We start from the raw sequence: 25,267 nt of genomic DNA on the forward strand, positions 1-25,267 counted from the left end.
GAAGAGAGGCATGATGAAAATAGTCAGGATTATCAATAAAGAAGAAAATGAAGCTGAGAATGCACAAAAAATCAAGGAGATGTGGAAGTAATATTTCAAGGAGTTAGTAAACTCCAATGGAAATGTGGAGGAGGAACATGAAGAACCTCGAGATTTAAAGGATGTCAAGATGGATATAATATGGACAGAATAAGAGGGAGCAATAAAATTAGGAAAGGAGGAAAAGTGCCTAGACTGGATGAAGTAAGCATGGAGATGATGATAGTAGCTGGTATTGATGCATGTTGCATATCTGAATCAAGAGAACAGTACAGAAAGGAAAAAGGGCATCTGAAGACTAGAAAAAATGAGATCATAGTACCAGTTTTTATGGAGGATTTGTAGGGAATTGTGAAAATTTTAGAAGTATTTTTATGTGTCATCCTTACTAAAGTATTTTAGAAGATCTTGTAAAAGAGAGTACAGGAAATAGTACAAGGAGGTTTGAAAGAGTAACCATGAGAGATTAGACAAGAAATATTGACTGACTCTAATTTTTAGTGTAAGGCAGCGCTAAGTGAGACACTAGAAATACTGTAAAGTTTTAGGAATGGTGTTCTTGGGCATTGAGAATATGTATGACAGTGTGAAAAGAAGCAAGATATGGGAATCCCTTTAGAAAAGAGGGATTGGAAGGCTGACTATGTAGAAAAAATATAAAGGAAAAGTTTCAAGAAAATGTAGGTTTTTCACATGTAGGAGAAGAGAAGGAGAGGGACAAAAAACTAAACATTAAGGAGTAAGTGGGTGGACATTATGTATTGAAACTTAGTTCCAAAAAAATTTGAAGTGATGGTGACAGTGAGGAAAAAGATGAGAGGAGCAACAGATATACGTATTAGAGGGGCAAGTATTATAGAAAATGGCAAGTTTCAGATACCTATGGAGCATAACAAAAAACAGCAAGAGAAATGATAAGGAGATTAATGAAAGAGGAAGGCAAGTCCAAGTGTAAGAAGCTTGGTTTGGAACAGGGTGCCACCCAAAAGCAAGCAGTTGTTATATCGAGTGCATTATCCTCCAGTACTGACATATGCATCAGAAACATGGCTAATGAAGAAAAGGCAAGACAGAAGGGAACAATTGACAGGAATGGGGGAAAGAAATACAGTAGAAGAAGAATGGGTAGTTTTGAGGGATGAAGTAGTAAAGGCAGCAGAGGATCAAGTAGGTAAAAAGACAAGGGCTAGTAGAACTCCTTGGGTAACAGAAGAAATATTGAATTTAATTGTTGAAAGGAGAAAATATAAAAATGCAGTAAATGAAGTAGGCAAAAAGGAATACAAACGTCTCAAAAATGAGATTGACAGGAAGTGCAAAATGGCTAAGCAGGGATGGCTGGAGGACAGATGTAAGGTTATAGAGGCTTATCTCACTAGGGGTAAGATAGATACTGCCTACAGGAAAATTAAAGGGACCTTTGGAGAAAAGACAACCACTTGTATGAATATCAAGAGCTCGGATGGAAACCCAGTTCTAAGCAAAGAAGGGAAAGCAGAAAGGTGGAGGGAGTATATAGAAGGTCTATACAAGGGCGATGTACTTGAGGACAAAATTATGGAAATGGAAGAGGATGTAGATGAAATGGGAGATATGATACTGCGTGAAGAGTTTGACAGAGCACTGAAAGACATGAGTCGAAACAAGGCCCCGGGAGTAGACAACATTCCATTAGAACTACTGACGGCCTTGGGAGAGCCAGTCCTTACGAAACTCTACCATCTGGTGAGCAAGATGTATGAAACAGGAGAAATACCCTCAGACTTCAAGAAGAATATAATAATTCCGATCCCAAAGAAAGCAGGTGTTGACAGCTGTGAAAATTACCAAACAATCAGTTTAATGAGCCACAGCTGCAAAATATTAACGCGAATTCTTTACAGACGAATGGAAAAACTAGTAGAAGCCGACCTCGGGGAAGATCAGTTTGGATTCCATAGAAATATTGGAACACATGAGGCAATACTGACCCTAAAACTTATCTTAGAAGCTAGATTAAGGAAAGGCAAACCTACATTTCTAGCATTTGTAGACTTAGAGAAAGAGTTTGACAATGTTAACTGGAATACGCTCTTTCAAATTCTAAAAGTGGCAGGGGTAAAATACAGGGAGCGAAAGGCTATTTACAATTTGTACAGAAACCAGGTGGCAGTTATAAGAGTCGAGGGACATGAAAGGGAAGCAGTGGTTGGAAAGGGAGTGAGACAGGGTTGTAGCCTATCCCCGATGTTATTCAATCTTTATATTGAGCAAACAGTAAAGGAAACAAAAGAAAAATTCAGAGTAGGTATTAAAATCCACGGAGAAGTAATAAAAACTTTGAGGTTTGCCGATGACATTGTAATTCTGTCAGAGACAGCAAAGGACTTGGAAGAGCAGTTGAACGGAATGGATAATGTTTTGAAAGGAGGATATAAGATGAACATCAACAGAAGCAAAACGAGGATAATGGAATGTAGTCGAATTAAGTCGGGTGATGCTGAGGGAATTAGATTAGGAAATGAGACACTTAAAGTAGTAAAGGAGTTTTGCTATTTGGGGAGCAAAATAACTGATGATGGTCAAAGTAGAGAGGATATAAAATGTAGACTGGCAATGGCAAGGAAGGCGTTTCTGAAGAAGAGAAATTTGTTAACATCGAATATAGATTTAAGTGTCAGGAAGTTTGGACAAGAAGAGAATAGAAGCTTTCGAAATGTGGTGCTACAGAAGAATGCTGAAGATTAGATGGGTAGATCACATAACTAATGAGGAGGTATTGAATAGGATTGAGGAGAAGAGAAGTTTGTTGCACAGCTTGACTAGAAGAAGGGATCAGTTGGTAGGACATGTTCTGAGGCATCAATGGATCACCAATTTAGTATTGGAGGGTAGTTTGGAAGGTAAAAATTGTAGAGGGAGACCTAGAGATGAATACACTAAGCAGACTCAAAAGGATGTAGGTTGCAGTAGGTACTGGGAGATGAAGAAGCTTGCACAGGATAGAGTAGCATGGAGAGCTGCATCAAACCAGTCTCGGGACTGAAGACCACAACAACAACAACAGTGTAACTCAAGAAAGGATTTGCCCAAAAGCTAGCAAAATTTTTGGTCTTCCCTCTACTATTCTGTGCATTGTTACTATTGCTCCTAAATTATTGAATTAAACTACAGGTGAGTATGAGTACATTACAGCAAAATAGTGAACCATATTTAAGCTAACAAGGAAATTCTACCACATTCTGAGTTGCCACTTCACCACATGAATCTGACTCATGCAAACAAAATAAAGAAAATTATCTCAAAATAACACAATCTGTTGACAGCTGTGAAAATTACCTAACAATCAGTTTAATGAGCCACAGCTGCAAAATTCTAACGCGAATTCTTTACAGACGAATGGAAAAACTAGTAGAAGCCGACCTCGGGGAAGATCAGTTTGGATTCCATAGAAATATTGATGTATGTGATAAATACTCTTACAGGCATTCTGTGCTCTGTGCATGTGCCGCAAAACAAATAATGATTACAATATTAAAGATGAAAACATATGAAAATCACAGTTTACTTAGAATACCTGGAGTGTGAAGAAAGAACTACCATCACTGAGAAGCAGCAGAACAATCTCTGAGTACATGAGCTGCAAAGACTTTTCTCCATGAGAAAAATTAAGTTGGTGGAAGAAAAGTATTGGAAACTGTCAAAAGAAGAGAAAGGAAAATGTCTTCAGATAATTATTCATTGTATCATAGTTTATGAGAGATAACATTGTTCACAGATGTCTTGTGTGGATGTTTGTAATAAGAAAATATTACGTAATTATATAACCTGTAGCAGTTGATAGTGTAGCAAGCAGGAAGTGCATCCCTCAGAAATTGGAGATTCCCTTCTTTTCCATCTACACATGCAGGACATCACAAAAGTGACCATACACATCAGGAATGTTTGTATCTAAGTTGGTACTATGTACATCAGAATGTTTTTTTATCTTTTTATTTTTTGTTTGATGCAATCCACTGTGACATATAATTTATAAATGTGAAACTGAAGGTTCTGTTTTGGATGCATCTCACAGTGGGCAATCAGAGACATCACCAAAGATGACAATTATGAAGTCAATATCTGTTCGACCATTATGGTTAGTCTAAAAAAGTCCTGAAGACTATTAGTAGCTGAGTTCCCATAAACTTCACATCAGTCAACCCAAAGCATATTACCTCAACAGAACTTCAGAGTGTACATTCCATGCCTAATGCATGGGTTGCTGGAAGATGGTCCAGACAAGTGGTTATGATTTTGTGAAATTATGCTTGATCACTGTCAAGTTGATCAGAATTTCTTACTTAACATTTTGTGTTTTTAAGAGGTCACATTCAAGCTATTGGGTATATAAACCAACATAAATGTACTTACTGGTACACATAAAACCATCGTATTGTCTTGGAACAACAAATAAATCAACTCAGTGCAAATTTGTGGGCCAAAATATCTGCACATGGTGTTATTGGGATGTAGATTGAAGGAAATTTCACTGGAGACAAGAATTCAAGAGGTTACACCAGGACTCATCAAGCATATGAACTATGATCAACCTCTACTTCCAACAATGATGGAGTCCCTGTGCATTATGCATTTGCTTGTATAACATAGTGTAATAATGTTTTGAAAGGAAGGGTGCTTTGCCATTATGCTGCACTTGAATTCCTACCATGATTCCCCAGTTTTGCCACAATAGATTTTTCCCTTTCAGTCATGGTTAAAGATGAAAACTATGGAAGGAAACCACAAACTCTTGCTGAGCTGAACTGTTACAGTTAGGACACCTTCCACAACCTGGACAACAACATTCAACTGTGTATGCTTGTTTTCACATACCAGGTAGATTTCAACAGTGTATTCATGAAGAAGAGAGACAGTTTGACTATAAAAAGAAGTGGTATGCAATGAAATTTGTTGATAGGCCTGTATCATGTTTGAATTATTAAAAGTTAACGTAAGCAATAATAAGTGTGTCATGTCTTTTGTGCTGGCCTGTACATTTTGTTTAGGAAGCAGTAAATTAGATGCTATGCACACCAGTAATTACAGGATATGATCATCACAAACCCGCCACTAAGTACGAATGAAATTGTAAAGAATAGACTAGAATATCAACCTGAAGTGTTCACCTTACATATTGGAGACAGCTGATTGACAGATTACAACAATAAGAAATTTTTATGTTCCTTAGTAGGTTTATTCTGACATTATTTTTATTTTTATTTTCTTTTGGAAATAGGTAAAGAAAACTTATTCTAATTTCTGCATCAGTGAATATTGTTTTTATAGATAGTCTCATGACTCCCAAAAGGCATGAGACTAGTTTATCAGTGCTCTTTCTGCCAGTTCCTTAATAAAATCACACAGTTCCTGCAATTTATTTGTTCTAAATCTCCAAATCACATTACATCTCTTCCTTTGTAAGATGTCATTGCATATAGTAAGCACTGAAGTAATAAATGTTTACTAAAATAAAAATAATAATTTAAAAAAATCTTCAAGGTAACTCACAATCCACGAGTCAGCAGGAAGTTGGAGCACCAAAAATGATTCATAAGTATAAACATCATACGCTAACACTAGTTTTACATTAACAAGATTATAAAATGTATTAAATACTAAAAATTATAAATATATTAATTAACAAATGATAACTCTGAAACATAAAAAATAGGGAAAGATCTCAATGAGAGAATTCATAAAAACGGAAGAATGTGTCTTCTTTTTGTGATGCATATCTGATGTAAACAGATCAGTAATATTAAAGATATGTGTCCTTAAAGCTGAAGGGTTTTTTCCAATTAGGAACTCGAGAAATATTTTGTAATAAGACAGTCATGCATGTTTTCACCCAAGCAAAACAGTTTAGCAGTAAACTATATTGAGAAATATTTTTTAGTAAGTCATTCATCTTATTACCCAAGTAAAACATTGTAGCTGGAAACTACATTAAGAATAATGAAATTGTTCTTGAAACTTCAAGAATTTCTTAGCAAAGTAGAAACACAATACAGGGTGTTCACAAATCACGTACCATTTTTGTCTTATTGTTAAAAATGTTGACTTTTTTGCAGGTAATATAAAAGAATGTATGCAATACAGGGAAGAACAGCTGTTGCTGCTGACTGACTGTATCCGGGACTACCTGAACGCTACATTTTCTAGGAGATAAATTAGCTGTGCAGAGCCAGGACTTTTGGCTCCCTGCTCACTTGATATGATCCCAGGGGACTGCAACCTTTCAGTTGTTCAAGATCAATTATTTTCACTTGGTGCACTTCAGATGTGATGAATTCCCAGATGAAAACATCCACTGAGGTCACGTCAGGTGAGTAGGGAGCCCAAAGTCTTAGTGATGCACAGGCAGTCCATTTCCTAGGAAATGTGGCATTCACATAGTCACAGATGCAGCTGCTCAGGACGACAGCTGTTCTTTCTTCTGTTTGTACAGCCTTTTGTACTCCCTGCAAAGAAGTCAAAATTTTAGCAGTAAGGCAGAAATGGTAAGTGAATTTATGAACATCCTGTATTTATCTATTAGGCCTATAGTTTCCTCAATATATTTTCAGAAACAGTAAAAGAATTTCAGTAAACAGCTTGATAAAAAGAAATGTATTTGTATACTGGTATCACACTGGACCCGTTACTATTCATATATACATTTTTACTGTGTGATAAACTGTTCTTTGTACAACGTGATTTTAATCATTGATAACACTGTTTGATTTCATTATTTATATCTGTTGTCTGTTCAGGCTGTTTGCACAAAACATACATAAATAGTGTAGTACATTGCTAAACATATTTATTACCTGTAGTCTTCCATCAACTGTAACACTTGCTTCTCTCTCTCTCTCCCCCTCCCTCTCCGTCCCTCCCTCCTTCCCTCCCTCTCTCCCTCTCTCTTTCTCTGTCACACACACACACACACACACACACACACACACACACACACACACACTACTTCCATGTTTCAGAAAGTATATATTTAATTTTCAATTGCTTTTACAGTTACTGGAGAAACATAGACAAAAATCAAGAGAAATACCTAATACAGGTAATGCCTCCCATAGACACCATTCCTGAATTCGTTCGTAGCTTCTGTAGTGAGCAGAACCTCACTAATGCTGGGATTCTGTTTGATGACACATTCAGTAAGTATGCCTTTTGTTTCACCTTTATCTGAATAGACAAAATAATTTGCTTACAATATTTTTGGCTGAAACTTACTGTTTGATAATGAAAAATCAGGAAAGAGTCATAACAGCAAATGATAAATTTATAACAGGGGCCACCTCTGAACTTTGTTTAATATTATTTTCAGAGAGAAATATATGTTCAGCAGAAGAAAAGCTTAGCTCAAGTCCTACAAAGTTACAGTGTTTGGGGTAGTTAGTTGATGTTTAGCAAATCACTGTTAGATTTGTCTTTGATTATTTTCTGCATTGGCATTTATTGTGCAATATTTTTCTAAATTTGTTACTTCAGGAAAAGTGACTCTTTCATCTTGTTGTTTGAGTGATCACCCCCTCCTTTTTATCCTTCACTAACTTATATCTCTCTTCTCACTGTGGGAGGAATGAATAGTTTCAAATGCTAGGAAATTATTATTATTTATTTATCATGTTCTGTGGGACAATGTGAGCCAAAGTCACTTAGTCTTGGAACAGGTAAGTACATAATTTAAAGAACATTTATTAAAAGAGATGGGAATGTACTTGCAGTGGGGAGAATTAGAATTCTGAGTAACCTCAGTGGTGACCTACATGAAGTTTGTGAACTGGCATTGCATATCAGTTTGCTGGGGTAAGATTTTTTTAGTGAGAATACAGAGTTGCCTCAAAATATAATCCCACATGAAATAATAGTGTTAAAGTAAGCAAAGTAAACAAGCCTTTGTGTTTCAGTCTGAGAAATGGTAATTCTTACAGCGAAAATACTAGCATTCAGTCTCTGCACAAGGTGTGGAATGTGATACTTCCAAAGCTTTCCATCTATCTTGAGTCCAAATAATTTTAAATGGTTCACTTCACTGACTGTCTGACCACCCAAGTGCAGAAAATTTTCCTTTTACAGGACTTCTATGTCAGATACACTATGTATTACATTTTGTTGCGGTTAAGCATTAATCTGTTCTCTGAAAGTCATGTACTAATGTTACCAAATACGCTGTTAGCTACATCACATATGTAAAATTCTATGTCTTTCAATATAACACTTGTGCTAATAGTGTGGAAATGGAATGGCTATTAATGTGCAGTGTTTGCAGAATGGATTTGTAGTTAGGGGTTCTTAGCCAATAAATAGATGGCAATAACACTTAGAAAGTGTATTTTTTGTGTTAACATACACTTTTTTAAATGGAACAATGCCTACTGATGTTAACAAACTAAAATTAGATAAATTAGAATGTCAATGATGTTTGTTGTGGGGTTCTAGTGTGGGTCGTTTACGAGGTATCATCTTTGGAAAAGTTCCCACACCAATACTTGTACAATATATGTGGTAGCACACACTGAAGAACAACATACATGCATAACTAGTTATGTGGATTGTGACCAGTAATGAGTCAGTTGACCATCGCTGACTGTATTCAGAATGATCACCAGCAGCAGCAATACAGGCTTCTAGTTTGGTATGGAATGACTGCTGTACATCTGTTGGCATTTCAGCAGAGATGTCTAAGCAGGCTGCAACAATGCATCATTGCGTATTATCAGGTGTAGTTTGTATGTTCTCATAAAGGGCATCTATCAGCTCTCTCACAGAAAAAAAAAGTCTATAGGAGTCAAATCTTGGAAATGGCAGCCAAGATGCATTTCCTCTGCATTGATTTGGAAACAATTCATGAAGATATTCTGTAGTATTTTGTGCACTATGTGCTGGACAGCCATCATGTTGGTACCACAGGTTCTTCCTAGTCTTCAGAGGAACATCTTCTAGCAGTCATGAAGGTTGGTCTGTTATGAGGCTGCATATTTGTGTGCGTTCAGTGTTCTGTCTCTGAAAAATGAGTCTATGAGCTAAATAGTTTACACTCCATGGATGCTGACATTCCACCTGATGAAGCCAATGGGGCTTGTCAACAGACGAATAATGCACATTTTGGCAGTTTACCTGGATGACTAGTAAATGTGATTTCATCACTGAACAAGATACATGTTACATCTGATGTATTCTCTCTTAATGCCCATGTACAGAAGTTAACATGATTCTCATAATTGTTTCCATGCAGCTCTTAATGGGAGAGATCTAATAGGGATGGAATCTATGTCAATGGAAAATACATAAGACACTTGCCTGACTTACGCTACTTCCTTGTACGATTGCGTGGGAGCTAATGTGCAGATCAACTGCAGCAGTGGCAAGAATATTAATTTCCCTCTCTTCTGTCATCACTTGTTTCCTTCTGTTATGTTGTCTAGGAGTTACACTATCACTTTCAGGCAACTGGTCGAAGAGCTTGGGAGTAGCATTAGGAGTGATTTAAAATGGAATGACCATATAAAATTAATCGTCGGTAAAGCAGATGCCAGACTGAGATTCATTGTAAGAATCTTAAGGAAATGCAGTCTGAAAACAGGGGAAGTAGGTTACAGTACACTTGTTTGTCCGCTGCTTGAATACTGCTCACCAGTGTGGGATCTGAACCAGATAGGGTTGATAGAAGAGATAGGGAAGATCCAATGGAGAGCAGCGCGCTTCGTTACAGGATCGTTTAGTAATCTCGAAAGCATTACGGAGATTATAGATAAACTCCAGTGGAAGACTTTGCAAAAGAGACACTCAGTAGCTCGGTACAGGCTTTTGTTGAGGTTTTGAGAACATACCTTCACCGAGGAGTCAAGCGGTATATTGCTGCCTCCTACACATATCTCTTGAAGAGACCATGAGGATAAAATCAGAGAGATTAGAGCACACACAGAGGCATACCGACATTCTTTCTTTCCACAAACAATACAAGACTGGAATAGAAGGGAGAACCTTGCGGAGTATGGATGTAGATGTAGATGTAGATAAATAATACTGAGATGGTTGACGTCTATTGGGATATCTTCCCGCATACACTGTACAAGAATGAACTGCATTCTCAAGGAACACACAAGCACACTGTAAGCAAACATAACTACACTATACCTAGCAACTGCACGTGTTGAATTTCACAAACAAGTGTGGCAGTGGAATCTTTTCAAAATATGGGATCTCATAAAGGATTTGCACTATAATCCTGCAACAAACGCAACCGACATTCCAATTTAACCTACTTTTAGTTTGTTAATGTCAATAGGCACTGTTCCAATTATAAAAGTGTGTGTTTGCAAAAAAGTTTTGCTTTATAATTATTATTACAATCTGTTTATTGGCTAACAGTATGAGCCTCTGACTACCAATCAATTCCGCAAAAACCGCAATTCAGTAGCACTTTCCTTTTCTGCAATATTTGTGGTGTGAGTTTTAGGTTATATATGTCACAAAAAAATCAACAGACCTAGAAGAGACAGTATCATGTACTTTTATATGTTCTTCTTAACAGGATTTAGTTTACAAATTGTACTTTTAAGTCTGCATTACACGCACATTTGTTGACAAAACTGTGGTAGCTATGCTAACAGTGTTCTGTTTTTATTTAAGGAACTATAATATTCTTTTTGAATGCAAGTTTAAGGAAATGTAATGCTATTTTCACAAGCAAACTTTGAAGACCTTGCTAGGTGATGATGAAACGGTTTCCATACAGTACTGTTAGAGTAGTAACTATGCAGCTAAAATGAGGCTAAATTCAAATATGTATCATTAGTCATTATGTATGTTATATTCTGCTATTAAGAGAAGTTTTGTGCTGGAATAGAAGGACCTATCGTTGATGTTCTTCAACAGAAACATCCAGTAGCAAAAAGGTTGTAGAACTTGGAATCACTCTTAAAATCCCTCTGTGTGGTAAATACTAGAACGTAGTGAATATAAAACCTGTTACATCGTGCATAAAGTAACTTCAGCTTTGAAACAAAACCAAATTTTACATCATCATTTTTGACTAAATACAGTTTTGAAGCAACTATAGACAAGAAGTATGGCTATATGGAAATTAAAGTGTTAGGAAAGTGAAGTGATTCTTTAGATGCCATGAATGCTTACATGAAATTTCCAGAAGTACAAAGGAATTATACAAAAGGGGATGATAAGGGAAGTAGACATACATATAACAACAATAAGTGCAGTGGCCTAAGTGATAAAAAGAGAAAGTTACTAGTTCCGGGTGATAGCTATGGAAAAGATATTTAAAATAAACTAAATGAAATTAACTTCAATGTGACATCTTTCATAATACCAGTGTACCTATGTGTGGAGTAATAAATGACTACAACAAGCAATCTGAGCCACTACTAGAAAAATGATGTGTGCTTCCGTTTTTTCTTTCTTTTTTTAAAAATTTATTTGTGTAAAAAACATGAGGCTCTAATTATGTGTATCACAGTACTGCTAAGCAGATAGTCAGAGCAATAGTGGAAGGCCTAAATAATTAACAGAATGTTAACATCATCCTTTTGAATATACCTACTCAATAAGACTTAATTCATACTTAATATGTAAACAAAGAGATCAAGAACACTAATTGGAAACTGTAAAAATGTTTGATGCATGTCCAAATAAGTCTTTTCTTGAACATCAGTCCCTTAAAAGAACTCATTATATTGGGCGCACTGGAAAGCAATTTATGTGTCAGCAATTCAATATAAAAAAGTTCCAATCCACAGACTGTGTTAAAAATGAAAATAGAGGGGCAGCCAAAACCACACTCTTATGCTGAGGGTGTGATGGAGAAAAATGATTAACAGTTGGCCATTGAGAGGCAATGAAAGCTGTAAATAAAACACTCGCCTATGCTGAAGTTTTATGCTCACCAACAACCATAACGTCACCTATAAGACAAGGAAAATCATCAACAGAAGAAAATACAACAGCCACATTGAAAGCACATGGAACAGCAGGTACACAGAAAGTACTGTGATTTTCTTATCTGAAGAATTTTTAACCAAAAGCATTAAGAAGAAGCCTCTAAGATAAGTCACACCTCAATGAACTAGTATACCATAGGGGAAAAGATGACTTAAAACATTTAGATGTAAACATACACGTGTTTACTGTAAGAATTTTACAACAGAATGTGCAATAGGTGCCAAGTAAATTAGATTTAGGTACTGGTAGCAGCAGGACTACTATATGTTTCTATTACAAGGGAAGTTGGTTTAAGAGAAAACGAAATTAGTGTTTACAACATAACAGCCTATAAGAAGCTGACTTACTTCTGCAGATATGAAAATGATAGTGGATGGGTTATGGTATATATACACAATGAAATGAAGGATTGCATTCCATGGTCAGTGGGTAACTGTATAGAAATGTTATTTGAATAAGCAGCAGCACAAAGTTCAAAGGGGAAAAGTGTGTGACATTAGAGGCATACAAATCACCGGTCAGATGAATTGTCTTCTAAAGCAGCTAGATGTGGTTTTAGACAAGGGTATCAGGGAATTTCCTTACATAATTGTAGCAGGTCAGATAAATATTACCATTGGAAAAGACAATTGTTCTACAAGGAGATTCAACGAGCTAATCAACACCTGTGATGTTGGTCCCATAAGTGCAGTAAAAATACAGACACTAATGGATCATGTAGTTACACACTTTATATTAAAGACAAAAAGTAAAGAAAGGTCTTAAATGCAGCCATTTCAGATCACTACCCATCAGAGGGTATTAGTTGAAGTTATCAGACAAGATAGCAAGGTCAGAAAAAACCTTTTAAATAGTTGCAGCAGATCTATGCAGGCTGCAAATATTACTGCAGTCTGAAGTCTAGTATGACATAGGTTTCACAGGAAACATAAATAAGGGATGCAAAATATTTTGCAAAAAATTAATCTGCTACATAAATCTTGCATTCCAATAATATGTAGAAATACAAATGTTAATTACAATAATAGCTCAGTCACAACAAATGTAATAAAGTAAAACTAACACAAGAACACTGTGATACCTATATGGACAAGAAGAAGTCATATAATGAAAAGATGAGAGAAACCAACATCAAATAATACAAGAACAAAACTGCAGTTTCTACTAACCTCACGAAGACCATGTCGTCCCACATAAGGAAAGAGAGGGAATGTATAGACATGAAAAACAATGGGAATGTAACTATCAAGAAGAAGGGAAAGAAAGTCATGGTTTCTCAAAAAGTTAGGAATATTTTAAACCAAAATTATTTCAGATTATGTCAGATAGTGGACAGATTAATAAAGGAACACTCCAACAACAATGGATAAAATGAAAATGTTTATTCCTTTTTCCAACAAATGGCTCTGAATTAGTAAAAATAATATGTGGTTTAAAAACAAAAAGTACTGTGGGCTACATGGTATGTCTACCAGACTAATGTTTCAACAGATAATCTACAAAAGAAAGCTCCATGAAATACAAAAAATGGAAACAATTACTTCAGTGAAAATAATATTTTTATAGATATTAACTAAACCATATACATGCAAATGCAAATACATTCAAACAAAACACATAACTGAACACTACTATTATAGCTTGGAGAACTGGATCTAAAGACACAGAAAGTTATAAATCCTTGAGGTGATAGTGGACACATCCTTGACATGAGAGAATCTTGTAAAATATGTTATTAATGAGTACAAGAATATTTATGATGAGAAAAATTTGGAGGACAATAAACACATGAACACTACTAATAACATGAAATAGCAAGCCCATTAATCATTACCAAATTTTATCATGGTCTGACAAAATGCTGCAAATGTTCATTTTCAAGGATCACTAAAGCTATAAAAGAAAGCTGTCAAATGCATGGCAAAATTAGCTCCCTGAGATTCCTGCAAAAATAAATTCATAGAACTAAAGATATTAATATTAACATCATTATACATATATGAAACAATTATTTTATGCCAAAAATAAACATGCTACATTTTTAAACAGAGACATCCAAGATTATATCACAAGAAGTAAAAAGCAGTGTGATTTCAGTTGCCTGAGACTGCAGTCATGTGTGCGAGTTGCATTTATGTGTGTGTGTGTGTGTGTGTGTGTGTGTGTGTGTGTGTGTGTGTGTGCGCTCGCGCGCTCGCACGCACATGTGTGTGTGTGTGTGTGTGTGTGTGTGTGTGTGTGTGTGTGTGTGTGTGTGTGTGTGTTAGTGTGTCTTTTGTTGACAAAGGCCTTAATGGTCAAAAGCTATAATTGTGAGAATCTTGTTGTACCTATCTGCTATATGGTGAGTGGCAACCTTCCTTCTCTAATATTGTTACATTCCATCTTGGATTCTCCATTGTTTGAAGTAAAAATGATTATTACATTGAAAGAAATCACCTCAAATTAAATGGCAAAGGGCCTTTGAATGCAGGATGCTTTCTATACAGCAGTTTGCCACATGATATACAGATCACAGAAAAGTATATCTATTTTCAAAACTAAATTAAAATGTCACTCATGTCAAAGAATATCATGAAGTTAAAAATTAAAGTAATATAACTGTATAAGCATTGAATTTTTTTGGATAACCTTCATTGGCTTTAATGCACGATAATCATATCTGTACATATTCATTGCTTTTAAGTTGTTATTTTATTATAAATAAACATTTTGTCTATTGATATATGTTTGTGTCACTCATTGAAACATTTTTTAAAAAAATCTGTGAGTGTGGTTTTGTGTGTGTGTGTGGGGGGGGGGGGGGTTGATGGGTGTGAATGTGTTTTTAGATTTTTATAATAAGATAATCATTAATTTTGTTGGTGTATTCATGTGACTGTAATTTTTAAACTCCACATAAATGTTTTACCATTGTACAGAATGGTCCACAGACAAATAAAACCATTACTTTTACTATTATTATAAGACTTTTTTATTTAATGATGCTAGTATCTAACAACTGCATAATAATTCTACTTTTGAATTATAAATTAGCTGACTCTTATTTAACTAAAAGCAAATATCCTATAACAATAAATTCATTATTATGGAAAATAATTTAGTAAAATTTCACCTTCCATCTTCTGTCTAAACAGTCATGGACCATAAATATAAATCCTTGCTCCAGAATGTCCCAACAAGACATATAATCAATGAAATCAAATTTAAAAATATTGGAGAACAGCTATCAACATTTAAGCAACGTGAAGTGTTCAATTACTTTATTCTTGGTAGAATGGACACTGTTAACAAAGTGCTTGAGGCTGCTGCTGATATGGAGTTTTATGGTCGCCAGTTTGGATGGTATGCTGTTACACAGGTTTGTGTCTGTTGTTGTATGCTTGCTACTGTCTGTACATGCATGTTATATTCTCCCTCTCTCACATAAAAGAACCTACGAAAATTTAGCCTTTTGTGTGTACCATGCTGATTTTCACACAGAGGAATGTGAAAAATTAGCAGAAGGATTTCTTCTTCCTACATTTTCTTAAACTGACATCACATCTGTTGAAACTTTTTCCTCATAATACAACTTTAAATTATTCAGCTGAATTTTTGTTTTTTGTTTGTACTTTCTCTTAGATTTGTCATGTGACTTCACTTGCAAGATTCACTTCAGAAAAAGTTTTGTTTACTTACTTGTGTGTTCCATCATACCTTAGAATGTTACTTGGAATGGTGTGGAACAAGTTAGTTTATTTCCCTTTGTTAAGTTGCAACTTTGCAAACATTGTGGGAGACATTCTAAAATATATTTGCAATGATCCAAAAATATTAAACAACTAGCTGTACCCAACGATGCAAATGGAAAGGAGAAAGCTGTGCTTATATGGGAATTGGATATACAGTCTAATCTACTTTTCACCCATGTCTCTGTCCATCTACTCCTCTCCCTCTCTTTGTCCATCTCCTCCACCTCCCAACTGTCCATCTCCTCCTCCCCCTCTCTTTGTATATCTCTTCCCCCACCAAATCTCACTGTCCATCTCCTCCTCCACCCCGTCTCACTGTCCATCAACTCCTCCCCCTCTCTCTGTTCATACTTTCCTTCCTGTGTCTCTCTCTCCATCTCTTCCTGCCCCACTCTCACCCCTCTCTCTGTTCATTTTCTCCTCCCCCTCTCTCTCCAACAGCTCCTGCCCTGCTCTCACCCCTCTATCTGCCCATAACCTCCTTCCACCACACTCTGATCTCATCCTGCCGTTCTTTCCCCCACTCTCTGTCCATCATCACCTCCCCCTTTCTTTAGAAACCTTTTTCTCCCCTCTCTTTCCCCACCTCCTCCTGTCCAGTCTCTCTGTCCATGTCATTGTTTCTCTTTCTATGTCCATCCCCCCCCCCCCCCTCACCCCTCAGCCCATCTCCTATTGTTCCCGCTCTCAGACATTGAGCCTTGTTTATTGTTATTGTAAATTCAGATTATAAGCCAATATGCTGTAATTATGACTTTCCTGTTTGAGTTAACTTTTCTGTTAGCGTTTATAAGAGTGCAAAGCTATATATATTGTCTATGGAGCAAGAGGTGGAGCAAACAGAAAAATAGACAAGTCAGAAAGATATGGAAAAGTAAAAGGTATAGTTACTGAGGAGAAATGCTAAGACCGAAGAAATTAATGTAAATTAAGGCCAGGTGGGTGGCGAGAACCAAGGACATGTTGGAGCACCAGTTTCCACCTGTGGAATTCTGAGAAACTGGTGTCTTTGGTGAAGAATCCTGTTGGCATGTGTGAAACAGGCACTGAGTGTAATGTTGTAGAGCACGCTCTGCAACAGGGTGTTGTGTGTTAAGAGTATACACCCTCTGTCTGTGCCCATCTCTTCTTTGCTTTATGGCTTTAGGCCTGGTTTATCTAGCATCAAACTGTAAAATCTCTGGTTATAGATGTGCTGGAATGTTTTGAAAGCCATTCTTTTGCCTATGCTTGGTTCCATTATCTAAACAAAGCATTTGATACTGTGCCAAATATATAATAATATCTAAATTTCAACAATATTGTCGCAGAAGAAGCTGAGTAGCACAGTCGCCGTGGTGTAGTGGCTATGCTACTAGACTGTTGCATGAGGGGTTGTGAGTTCAAAACTCACCTGAATTTTAATTTCTATATACATTTTGAGTACATTCTAGAAGTATCCACAAATGCCAAGAACCATTGTACTGGAATATTCTGTAACTTTATATATATCATATGTGTTCTGGGCGGAGGCATTTTGCTTTGCGCTCTTGTATGTGCAAGTGCTGAATAAACCTTCATTAAGTGAAATTAGTGTTCGTCATTCATCTAATTACACCTTCTTCTACGTGACAATATTCTAGTGTAGATGCTGGCTATTGTGACTTGTGAGAACGTACATTATCGATGACACAGTGGCTCCCATCAAGCCACGATAGAGTCGCCATTTATGTGGCGAGAAATCAAGCTCAAGCTAAATTCAGCAGATCGCGATCTATTGGAGAAGAGGACGTTATGATGACAGCAACTGTGTGCCACCACATGAGACATCCTACCAGGTTCTCTGGTAATGACGGCCAAGATCCAAACAAGTGGCTGAAGGTATAAGAACATATAGCAAAATTTCACAAATGAGATGACACCATGTGTTTGGCTAATGTATTTTTCTACTTGGAGGGCACTGCCAAGCAATGGTATGAGAACAGTGAGGAGAAGTTCACAAGCTAGGAAGTATTCCAGGTGGAACTGTGCAAGTATTCCGGCGACACAATGACAGAAGCGCATGGCTGAAGATAAATTAAAGTGCAGGGCACAGCATCCAGGAGAAACTACAGCATCCTACATTCAAGACATCTTGAAGTTGTGTAAAATAGTGGATCCTAGAATGAAGGAGGAAGATAATGTTGCACATCTCATGAAGGGCATTGCTGAGGACATGTATCAAGCCCTACTCCTGAAAGAGGTTTCGACAACAGACGACTTCATAAAATGGTGCCAGTATATCGAGACACTGCATCAAAAAAAAAATTACACGCAAGAAGTCTGAACAGCTTCCAAACATTGTATCGATGTCTGTGATGGAGGAAGAAACTTATTTCACAAGTGTTCTTCATCAGATAGCGAGAGAGGAAGTTCAGAAGTCACTTGGATCGCACAGCGAGCAAAAAACCGAGGCACTTCAAGGGGTCATAAGGGAGGAAGTGGAACAGACCTTGAACCCAATCTCCCATCATTTATTTCCGTTTAAAACAGTGAAAAAGTTGAGACCCAGGCAAAGTTACATTCCTACAATGCTGTATAAGGAACCTCTTTGGACACTAAGGAAGACTGGCATCTGGAGGACCCAGGATAACCAACCAGTATGTTTCCACTGTGGACAACCAGGACATTTGGTGCACTGTTGTCAAGAAAGGTGGTGGATATTTGATGATGCCTGCACCAGAAGACAACAGGCCTATCTTAGTCAACGCCAACTCTGGGATGACGAAGATAAACAAGAAGATGTGGATGCAGAATGACGTAGGTCACCATTGCCACAAGCTAGCTGTTGGAGAGGTCGCTCTCCAACATGCCGATCAAAGTCTCCATCACCGTTTAGAAGCTCCAGCCTATCACCTAGCCACCGCAACCTGGTAAACTAAAGGGTGCGACCTTCCTTGGAGGTGAGGTCGCTGAAGAGAAAAATCCCCCACTGTCGATCACTGCAAAAATGATAGGAAACTAAGTTGATATCCTCATGGATGGCTGACCAGCTCAAGCTATTGTGGACTTTGGAGCATCATATTCACTCATTTTGGAGAAGTACTGTTGCCAGTTGCATAAAAGTGTATTCATCGACAGCAAAACATCTCTGCTGAAGGTGGCTAATGGGAAATATATAAAACCTACAGGAAGATGTGTCATTCATGTGGGTATAAGTGGCCATATACAGTTCTTAGAATTTGTAGTCTTACAAGAGTGTAGTCATGATGTCATTCATGGATGGGACTTTTTAAAAGCTTCTCAGTCAATTATAGATTGTGGTCCTTGAAGATTATGCTAGACAAGATGAGATACTGTGGACAGATAGAGGCGCATCTGAGTGTGTGGAGACTATGTGTGCTGAATGAAGTGATCATTCCTGCAGTCAGTGCTAGAAACATAACTGTCATGTATCATGCCATGCGTCAACCCTTGGATTCTGTAGTGGAATGTAAGAGAAGCATACCACTGAAGAATAACTTGACTATCCCAGCCTCAGTCACCTTGTTTAAGAATGGATTCGGTGAATTGTGGATAGTTACCTGTTGCTGAGAACTGCAGATCCTTCCAAGATGCATGTGCATAGCAAATGCTGAGCCATTAATTGCAGAACAGCTAAGCATCATAGAAACCTCCCATGCTGAGTCTTTGGGCAAAATTAGCACAACCACTACGAGACAAGATCTTCTAGTTTGACTGTCATCAGATCTCACTAAGGAACAACAGAAGAAGCTACTTGCCATTCTTCAAGAGTCCTCTGAATGCTTCAGTCCACAGGTGAAGAGAAAATTAGACATATTGATGGTGAAGCACTGGATTAGCACTGGAGACAATCAACCAATAAGCCAGAGAGCATACTGTGTGTCAGAAAAAGAATGTCGAATAATTAGGGATGAGGTAGAGAAAATAATGAAGAATGACATTATTCAGCCTTTGCAGAGCTCATGGTCATCACCAGTGGTTCTCATCAGGAAGAAGGATGACAGTTGGCACTTTTGTGTTGATTACAGGAAGCTTAATAAGATAACTTAAAAGGACGTTTACCCTCTTCCACGAATTGACGATACACTAGACTGTCTGAAGGGGGCTAAGTTTTCCTCAACCATGGACATGTACTCAGTATACTGGCAAATTGAAGTAGATGTGGCTAATCGTGAGAAAACTGCATTCATCACCCCATCACCCTGGAGGGGCTTTATGAGTTTCAGGTAATGCCATTTGATTTGAGTAATGCACCAACAACTTTTGAAAGGATGATGGGTAATCTTCTAAGTCACCTGAAGTGGACGATGTGTCTTTGTTATTTAGATGACATTATTGTGTTCACAGAGACATTTGATGAACACATAAAAAGACTGATGGCCATTCTTAAGTGTCTCCAACAAGGCGGACTGAAACTTAATCTAAGAAAGTGTCTCTTTGGAGCAAAAGAAATCAAAATACTTGGGCACCTTGAGTCAAACAAAGGTATGCGGCCAGACCCAGAAAAGGTGAGGTCTATAACAGAATTTCCTATTCCTAAAAGTATTAGAGATGTGAGAAGCTTCCTTGGATTATGTTCTTATTACCGTCATTTTATCAAAGACTTTTGTATCAAAGCCAAGCCACTCCAAGAGTTTTTAAAAGCAGATACTAAATTTACTTGGGGTGGTGCTCAACAAGATTCTTTCAATGTGCTGGGAAAAGCTCTGACAACTGACCCCGTCCCTCATCTGTATGATGAGAGAGCACCTACAGAACTACACACAGATGCCAGTGGGTATGGGATCGATGTTGTTCTAGTGCAAATTTCGGATGGAAAAGAGAAGGTTATAGCCTATGCTTCTAGGACACTTACAAAAGCCAAGAGAAACAACTACAGAAAGAGAATATCTTGCTGTGACCTGGGACATGTGCAAATTTCGACAGTATCTCAATGGAAGGCAATTCACAGTTGTTACAGACCATCATTCACTTTGTTGGTTGACAGGTCTTAAGGGTCCAACAGGACAACTCGCCAGGTGGGTACTACATCTTCAAGAGTATGACATTACCACAGTGTACACAAGTGGAAGAAAACAACATGCTGAATGTCTTACAAGAAACCCTGTGCAAGACCATCAAGACTTTGATGAAGATAGTGACTGTCTCGCTGCACTCCAGGATATCTCCGCTCAGCAGAAGAAGGATGCCAAGATATCTCAAATTATTCTTGCCTTAAATTGGCCAGAGGATGTAAAAGGACAATTTAAGGTAGTTAATGGATTACTTCACAAGAAAAACTTTGATCCATTAGGAAAGAGGTGGCTATCAGTGATTCCTTAACACTTGCACTTAGATGTTCTACGGAAATTCCATGAGACACCTGAGACTGGACATTTAGGATTTATTAAGATGTGTGATAGGATCCGCCAGAGATTTTTCTGGCCAGGTTTATTTAGGAGTGTCTATCACTATGTGCCGCACTGTCGAGAGTGCCAGAGGAGAAAGGCAGTTCCTCAGAAACCACCTGGCCGACTCGTACCAGTTCCACCAGTAAAACGCCTTTCCAGTGTGTTGGGATTGACCTCAGGTTTCAGATAGATTATATAATGGTAAGACAGAGATTTAGGAACCAGGTTTTAAATTGTAAGACATTTCCAGGGGCAGATGTGGACTCTGACCACACTCTGTTGGTTATGAACTGTAGATTAAAACTGAAGAAACTGCAAAAAGGTGGGAATCTAAGGAGATGGGACCTGGATAAACTGACTAAACCAGAGGTTGTACAGAGTTTCAGGGAGAGCATAAGGGAACAATTGACAGGAATGGGGGAAAGAAATACAGTTGAAGAAGAATGGGTAGTTTTGAGGGATGAAGTGGTGAAGGCAGCAGAGGATCAAGTATGTAAAAAGACAAGGACTAGTAGAAACCCTTGGGTAACAGAAGAAATATTGAATTTAATTGATGAAAGGAGAAAACATAAAAATGCAGTAAATGAAGTAGGTAAAAAGGAATACAAACGTCTCACAAATGAGATTGACAGGAAGTGCGAAATGGCTAAGCAGGGATGGCTAGAGGAAAAATGTAAGGATGTAGAAGCTTATCTCACTAGGGGTAAGATAGATACTGCCTACATGAAAATTAAAGAGACCTTTGGAGAAAAGACAACCACTTGTATGAATATCAAGAGCTCGGATGGAAACCCAGTTCTTAGCAAAGAAGGGAAAGCAGAAAGGTGGAAGGAGTATATAGAAGGTCTATACAAGGGCGGTGTACTTGAGGACAATATTATGGAAATAGAAGAGGATGTAGATGAAGATGAACTGGGAAATATGATACTGTGTGAAGAGTTTGACAGAGCACTGAAAGACCTGAGTCAAAACAAAGCTCCAGGATTAGACAACATTCTATTAGAACTACTGACAGCCTTGGTAGAGCCAGTCCTGACAAAACTCTACCATCTGATGAGCAAGATGATGAGACAGGCGAAATACCCTCAGACTTCCATAAGAATATAATAATTCTAATCCCAAAGAAAGCATGTGTTGACAGATGTGAAAACTACTGAACTATCAGTTTAATAAGTCACGGCTGCAAAATACTAACGCAAATTCTTTACAGACGAATGGAAAAACTAGTAGAAGCCAACCTCGGGAAAGATCAGTTTGGATTCCATAGAAATATCGGAACACATGAGGCAATACTGACCCTATGACTTATCTTAGAAGCTAGATTAAGGAAAGGCAAACCTACGTTTCTAGCATTTGCAGACTTAGAGAAAGCTTTTGACAATGTTGACTGGAATACTCTCTTTCAAATTCTGATGGTGGCAGGGGTAAAATACAGGGAGTGACAGGCTATTTACAATTTGTACAGAGACCAGATGGCAGTTATAAGAGTCGAGGGACATGAAAGGGAAGCAGTGGTTGGGAAGGGAGTGAGACAGGGTTGTAGCCTCTCCCCGATGTTATTCAATCTTTATATTGAGCAAGCAGTGAAGGAAACAAAAGAAAAATTCAGAGTAGGTATTAAAATCCACGGAGAAGAAATAAAAACTTTGAGGTTCGCCGATGACATTGTAATTATGTCAGAGACAGCAAAGGACTTGGAAGAGCAGTTGAACGGAATGGATAGTGTCTTGAAAGAAGGATATAAGATGAACATCAACAAAAGCAAAACAAGGATAATGGATTGTAGTCAAATTAAGTCAGGTGACGCTGAGGGAATTAGATTAGGAAATGAGACACTTAAAGTAGTAAAGGAGTTTTGCTATTTGGGAAGTAAAATAACTGATGATGGTCGAAGTAGAGAGGATATAAAATGTAGACTGGCAATGGCAAGGAAAGCATTTCTGAAGAAGAGAAATTTGTTAACATCGAGTATAGGTTTAAGTGTCAGGAAGTCATTTCTAAAAGTATTTGTATGGAGTGTAGCCATGTATGGAAGTGAAACATGGACGATAAATAGTTTGGACAAGAAGAGAATAGAAGCTTTTGAAATGTGGTGCTACAGAAGAAAGCTGAAGATTAGGTGGGTAGATCACATAACTAATGGGGAAGTACTGAATAGGATTGGGGAGAAGAGAAGTTTGTGGCACAACTTGACTAGAAGAAGGGATCGGTTGGTAGGACATGTTCTGAGGCATCAAGGGACCACCAGTTTAGTATTGGAGGGCAGCGTGGAGGGTAAAAATCATAGAGGGAGACCAAGAGATGAATACACTAAGCAGATTCAGAAGGATGTAGGTTGCAGTAGGTACTGGGAGATGAAGAAGCTTGCACAGGATAGAGTAGCATGGAGAGCTGCATCAAACAAGTCTTGGGACTGAAGACCACAACAACAACAATGGGATTGACCTCCTCAGATGATTTCCAATGTCTGCTAGTGGCAATAGATGGATTATTGTTTGCCTGATTATCTGATAGCCTATGCCATTACAAAAGCCGTGAAAACAGCCAAAGCATTCGAGGTAGCCAAATTCATTGTGGAAGACATTCTGTTAAAACACGGTGCCCCAAGGTAATTAATTACGAATCGATTGAAAGTTTTTCAGTCAAATCTTGTGACAGAGGTAAACCGTCGGTCCAACATTACTCATCACATGACGACTGCCTACCATCCGCAAACTAACGGGCTTACTGAATGCCTTAATAAGACCTTGGCCAACATGCTATCAGTGTTTGTCAATGTTGGGCAGAGCAACTGGGATGAGGTGCTACCTTTTGTGACGTTTGCCTACAACACCGCCAAATGAGACACCACAGGATTTATGCCTTTTTTCCTGGTGCATGAGCATAAGGTGACTACGATGATGGACACTGTGTTTCCGTTGCATCCTGATAACATGGATGACAATTACATCAGTCAGGTGTTAACCAGAGCTGAGGAAGCTTGGCAGTAAGCTGGACTCCACATGCTGCAGGCTCAAGAAAACAGTTGCTGAAGGTTTGTCACAAGCCACCGCCCTGCTGTATACCAGCCCGGTGACCTCGCCTGGATCGTCACTCCTGTTTGGAAGCTTGGTCTCTCTGAGAAGCTCCTCAGGTGCTACTTTGGACCTTATAAGGTTGTAAGACAGTTGTCTGATGTTACTTACGAAGTTGAAGATTTCAACCCTGACACAAGGTGACGAAAGATCAGAGATATGGTCCATGCCCTTCAAATGAAGCCCTATAAGGATCCTGCAACCCAGGGTAAATTCAAAGCTCCAGCAACAGGAAAAACGCGGAAAGGTGAAAAAGAATGTAGCAGCAGGGGCGAACATCAGTCATCGGGAGTCGGAGTATGCAGAACTGATGACTCATTCCTGAACTAGGAGGATGTAACACTGAGACGCTGTTCTCTTAAGGAGGGAACAATATCGCAGAAGAAGCTGAGTAGCACAGTCGCTGTAATGTAGTGGTTATGATACTAGACTGTTGCATGGAGGGTCGTGAGTTCAAAACTCACCTGAACTGTGAAATTTTAATCTCGGTATTCAGTTTGAGTACATTCTACAAGTATCCACAAATGTCAAGAATCATTGTACTGGAATGTTCTGTAATTGTATATATACTGAATGTGCTCTGGCCAGAGGCAGTTTGCTTGGCGCTCTCGTATGTGCAAGTGCTGAATAAACCTTCGTTGAGTGAAGTTAGTGTTCGTCATTCATCTAATTACACCGTCTTCTATGTGACAATATCATACGAAGGACCTGGAACACATACAATAAGAAATCGCTATCCACCCATGCCAGACTTCACCACTATCATACAGTCACTCTTCCAGAAGCCCTCTACACAACAGAAACATCATCATTAACCATCAGCATCAAGGACATTGAGAAAGTGGACAGTGAAATACTCAGAAAAATATTTGGAGCCAAGATTCAAGATCGTATCTGGGTGTGCAAAAGCTCTAAAGAACTGTACTCAAGGATTCAATTTTTCATGTCAGTTGCACAGAAAAGACGATTGAAATTCTACGGACATTTAGCAAGAACGGACACCTGTAGAATGACCAAGAAAATGTTCCTTATCATCAAAGGAACTCGCCAAACCATGGCACACTGGCTAGCA

The 25,267-nt window shown here is 38.0% G+C and overlaps 1 protein-coding gene across 2 annotated transcripts in view; it reads left to right on the forward strand.

Annotated features, from left to right (window-relative positions):
- Nucleotides 1-25,267, forward strand: part of LOC126480126 (ionotropic receptor 25a) — a 417,221-nt gene that overhangs the window by 117,484 nt on the left and 274,470 nt on the right. For both annotated transcript variants that reach the window (XM_050103840.1, XM_050103842.1), the window contains exons 5-6: nt 7,069-7,211; nt 15,153-15,376. In XM_050103840.1, the coding sequence (XP_049959797.1) occupies nt 7,069-7,211; nt 15,153-15,376 (367 nt within the window). The remainder of the gene's footprint in view (nt 1-7,068; nt 7,212-15,152; nt 15,377-25,267) is intronic.

The sequence above is a fragment of the Schistocerca serialis genome, chromosome 1, assembly GCF_023864345.2.
Source record: "Schistocerca serialis cubense isolate TAMUIC-IGC-003099 chromosome 1, iqSchSeri2.2, whole genome shotgun sequence".
In the NCBI taxonomy this organism is placed as follows: Eukaryota; Metazoa; Arthropoda; class Insecta; order Orthoptera; family Acrididae; genus Schistocerca; species Schistocerca serialis.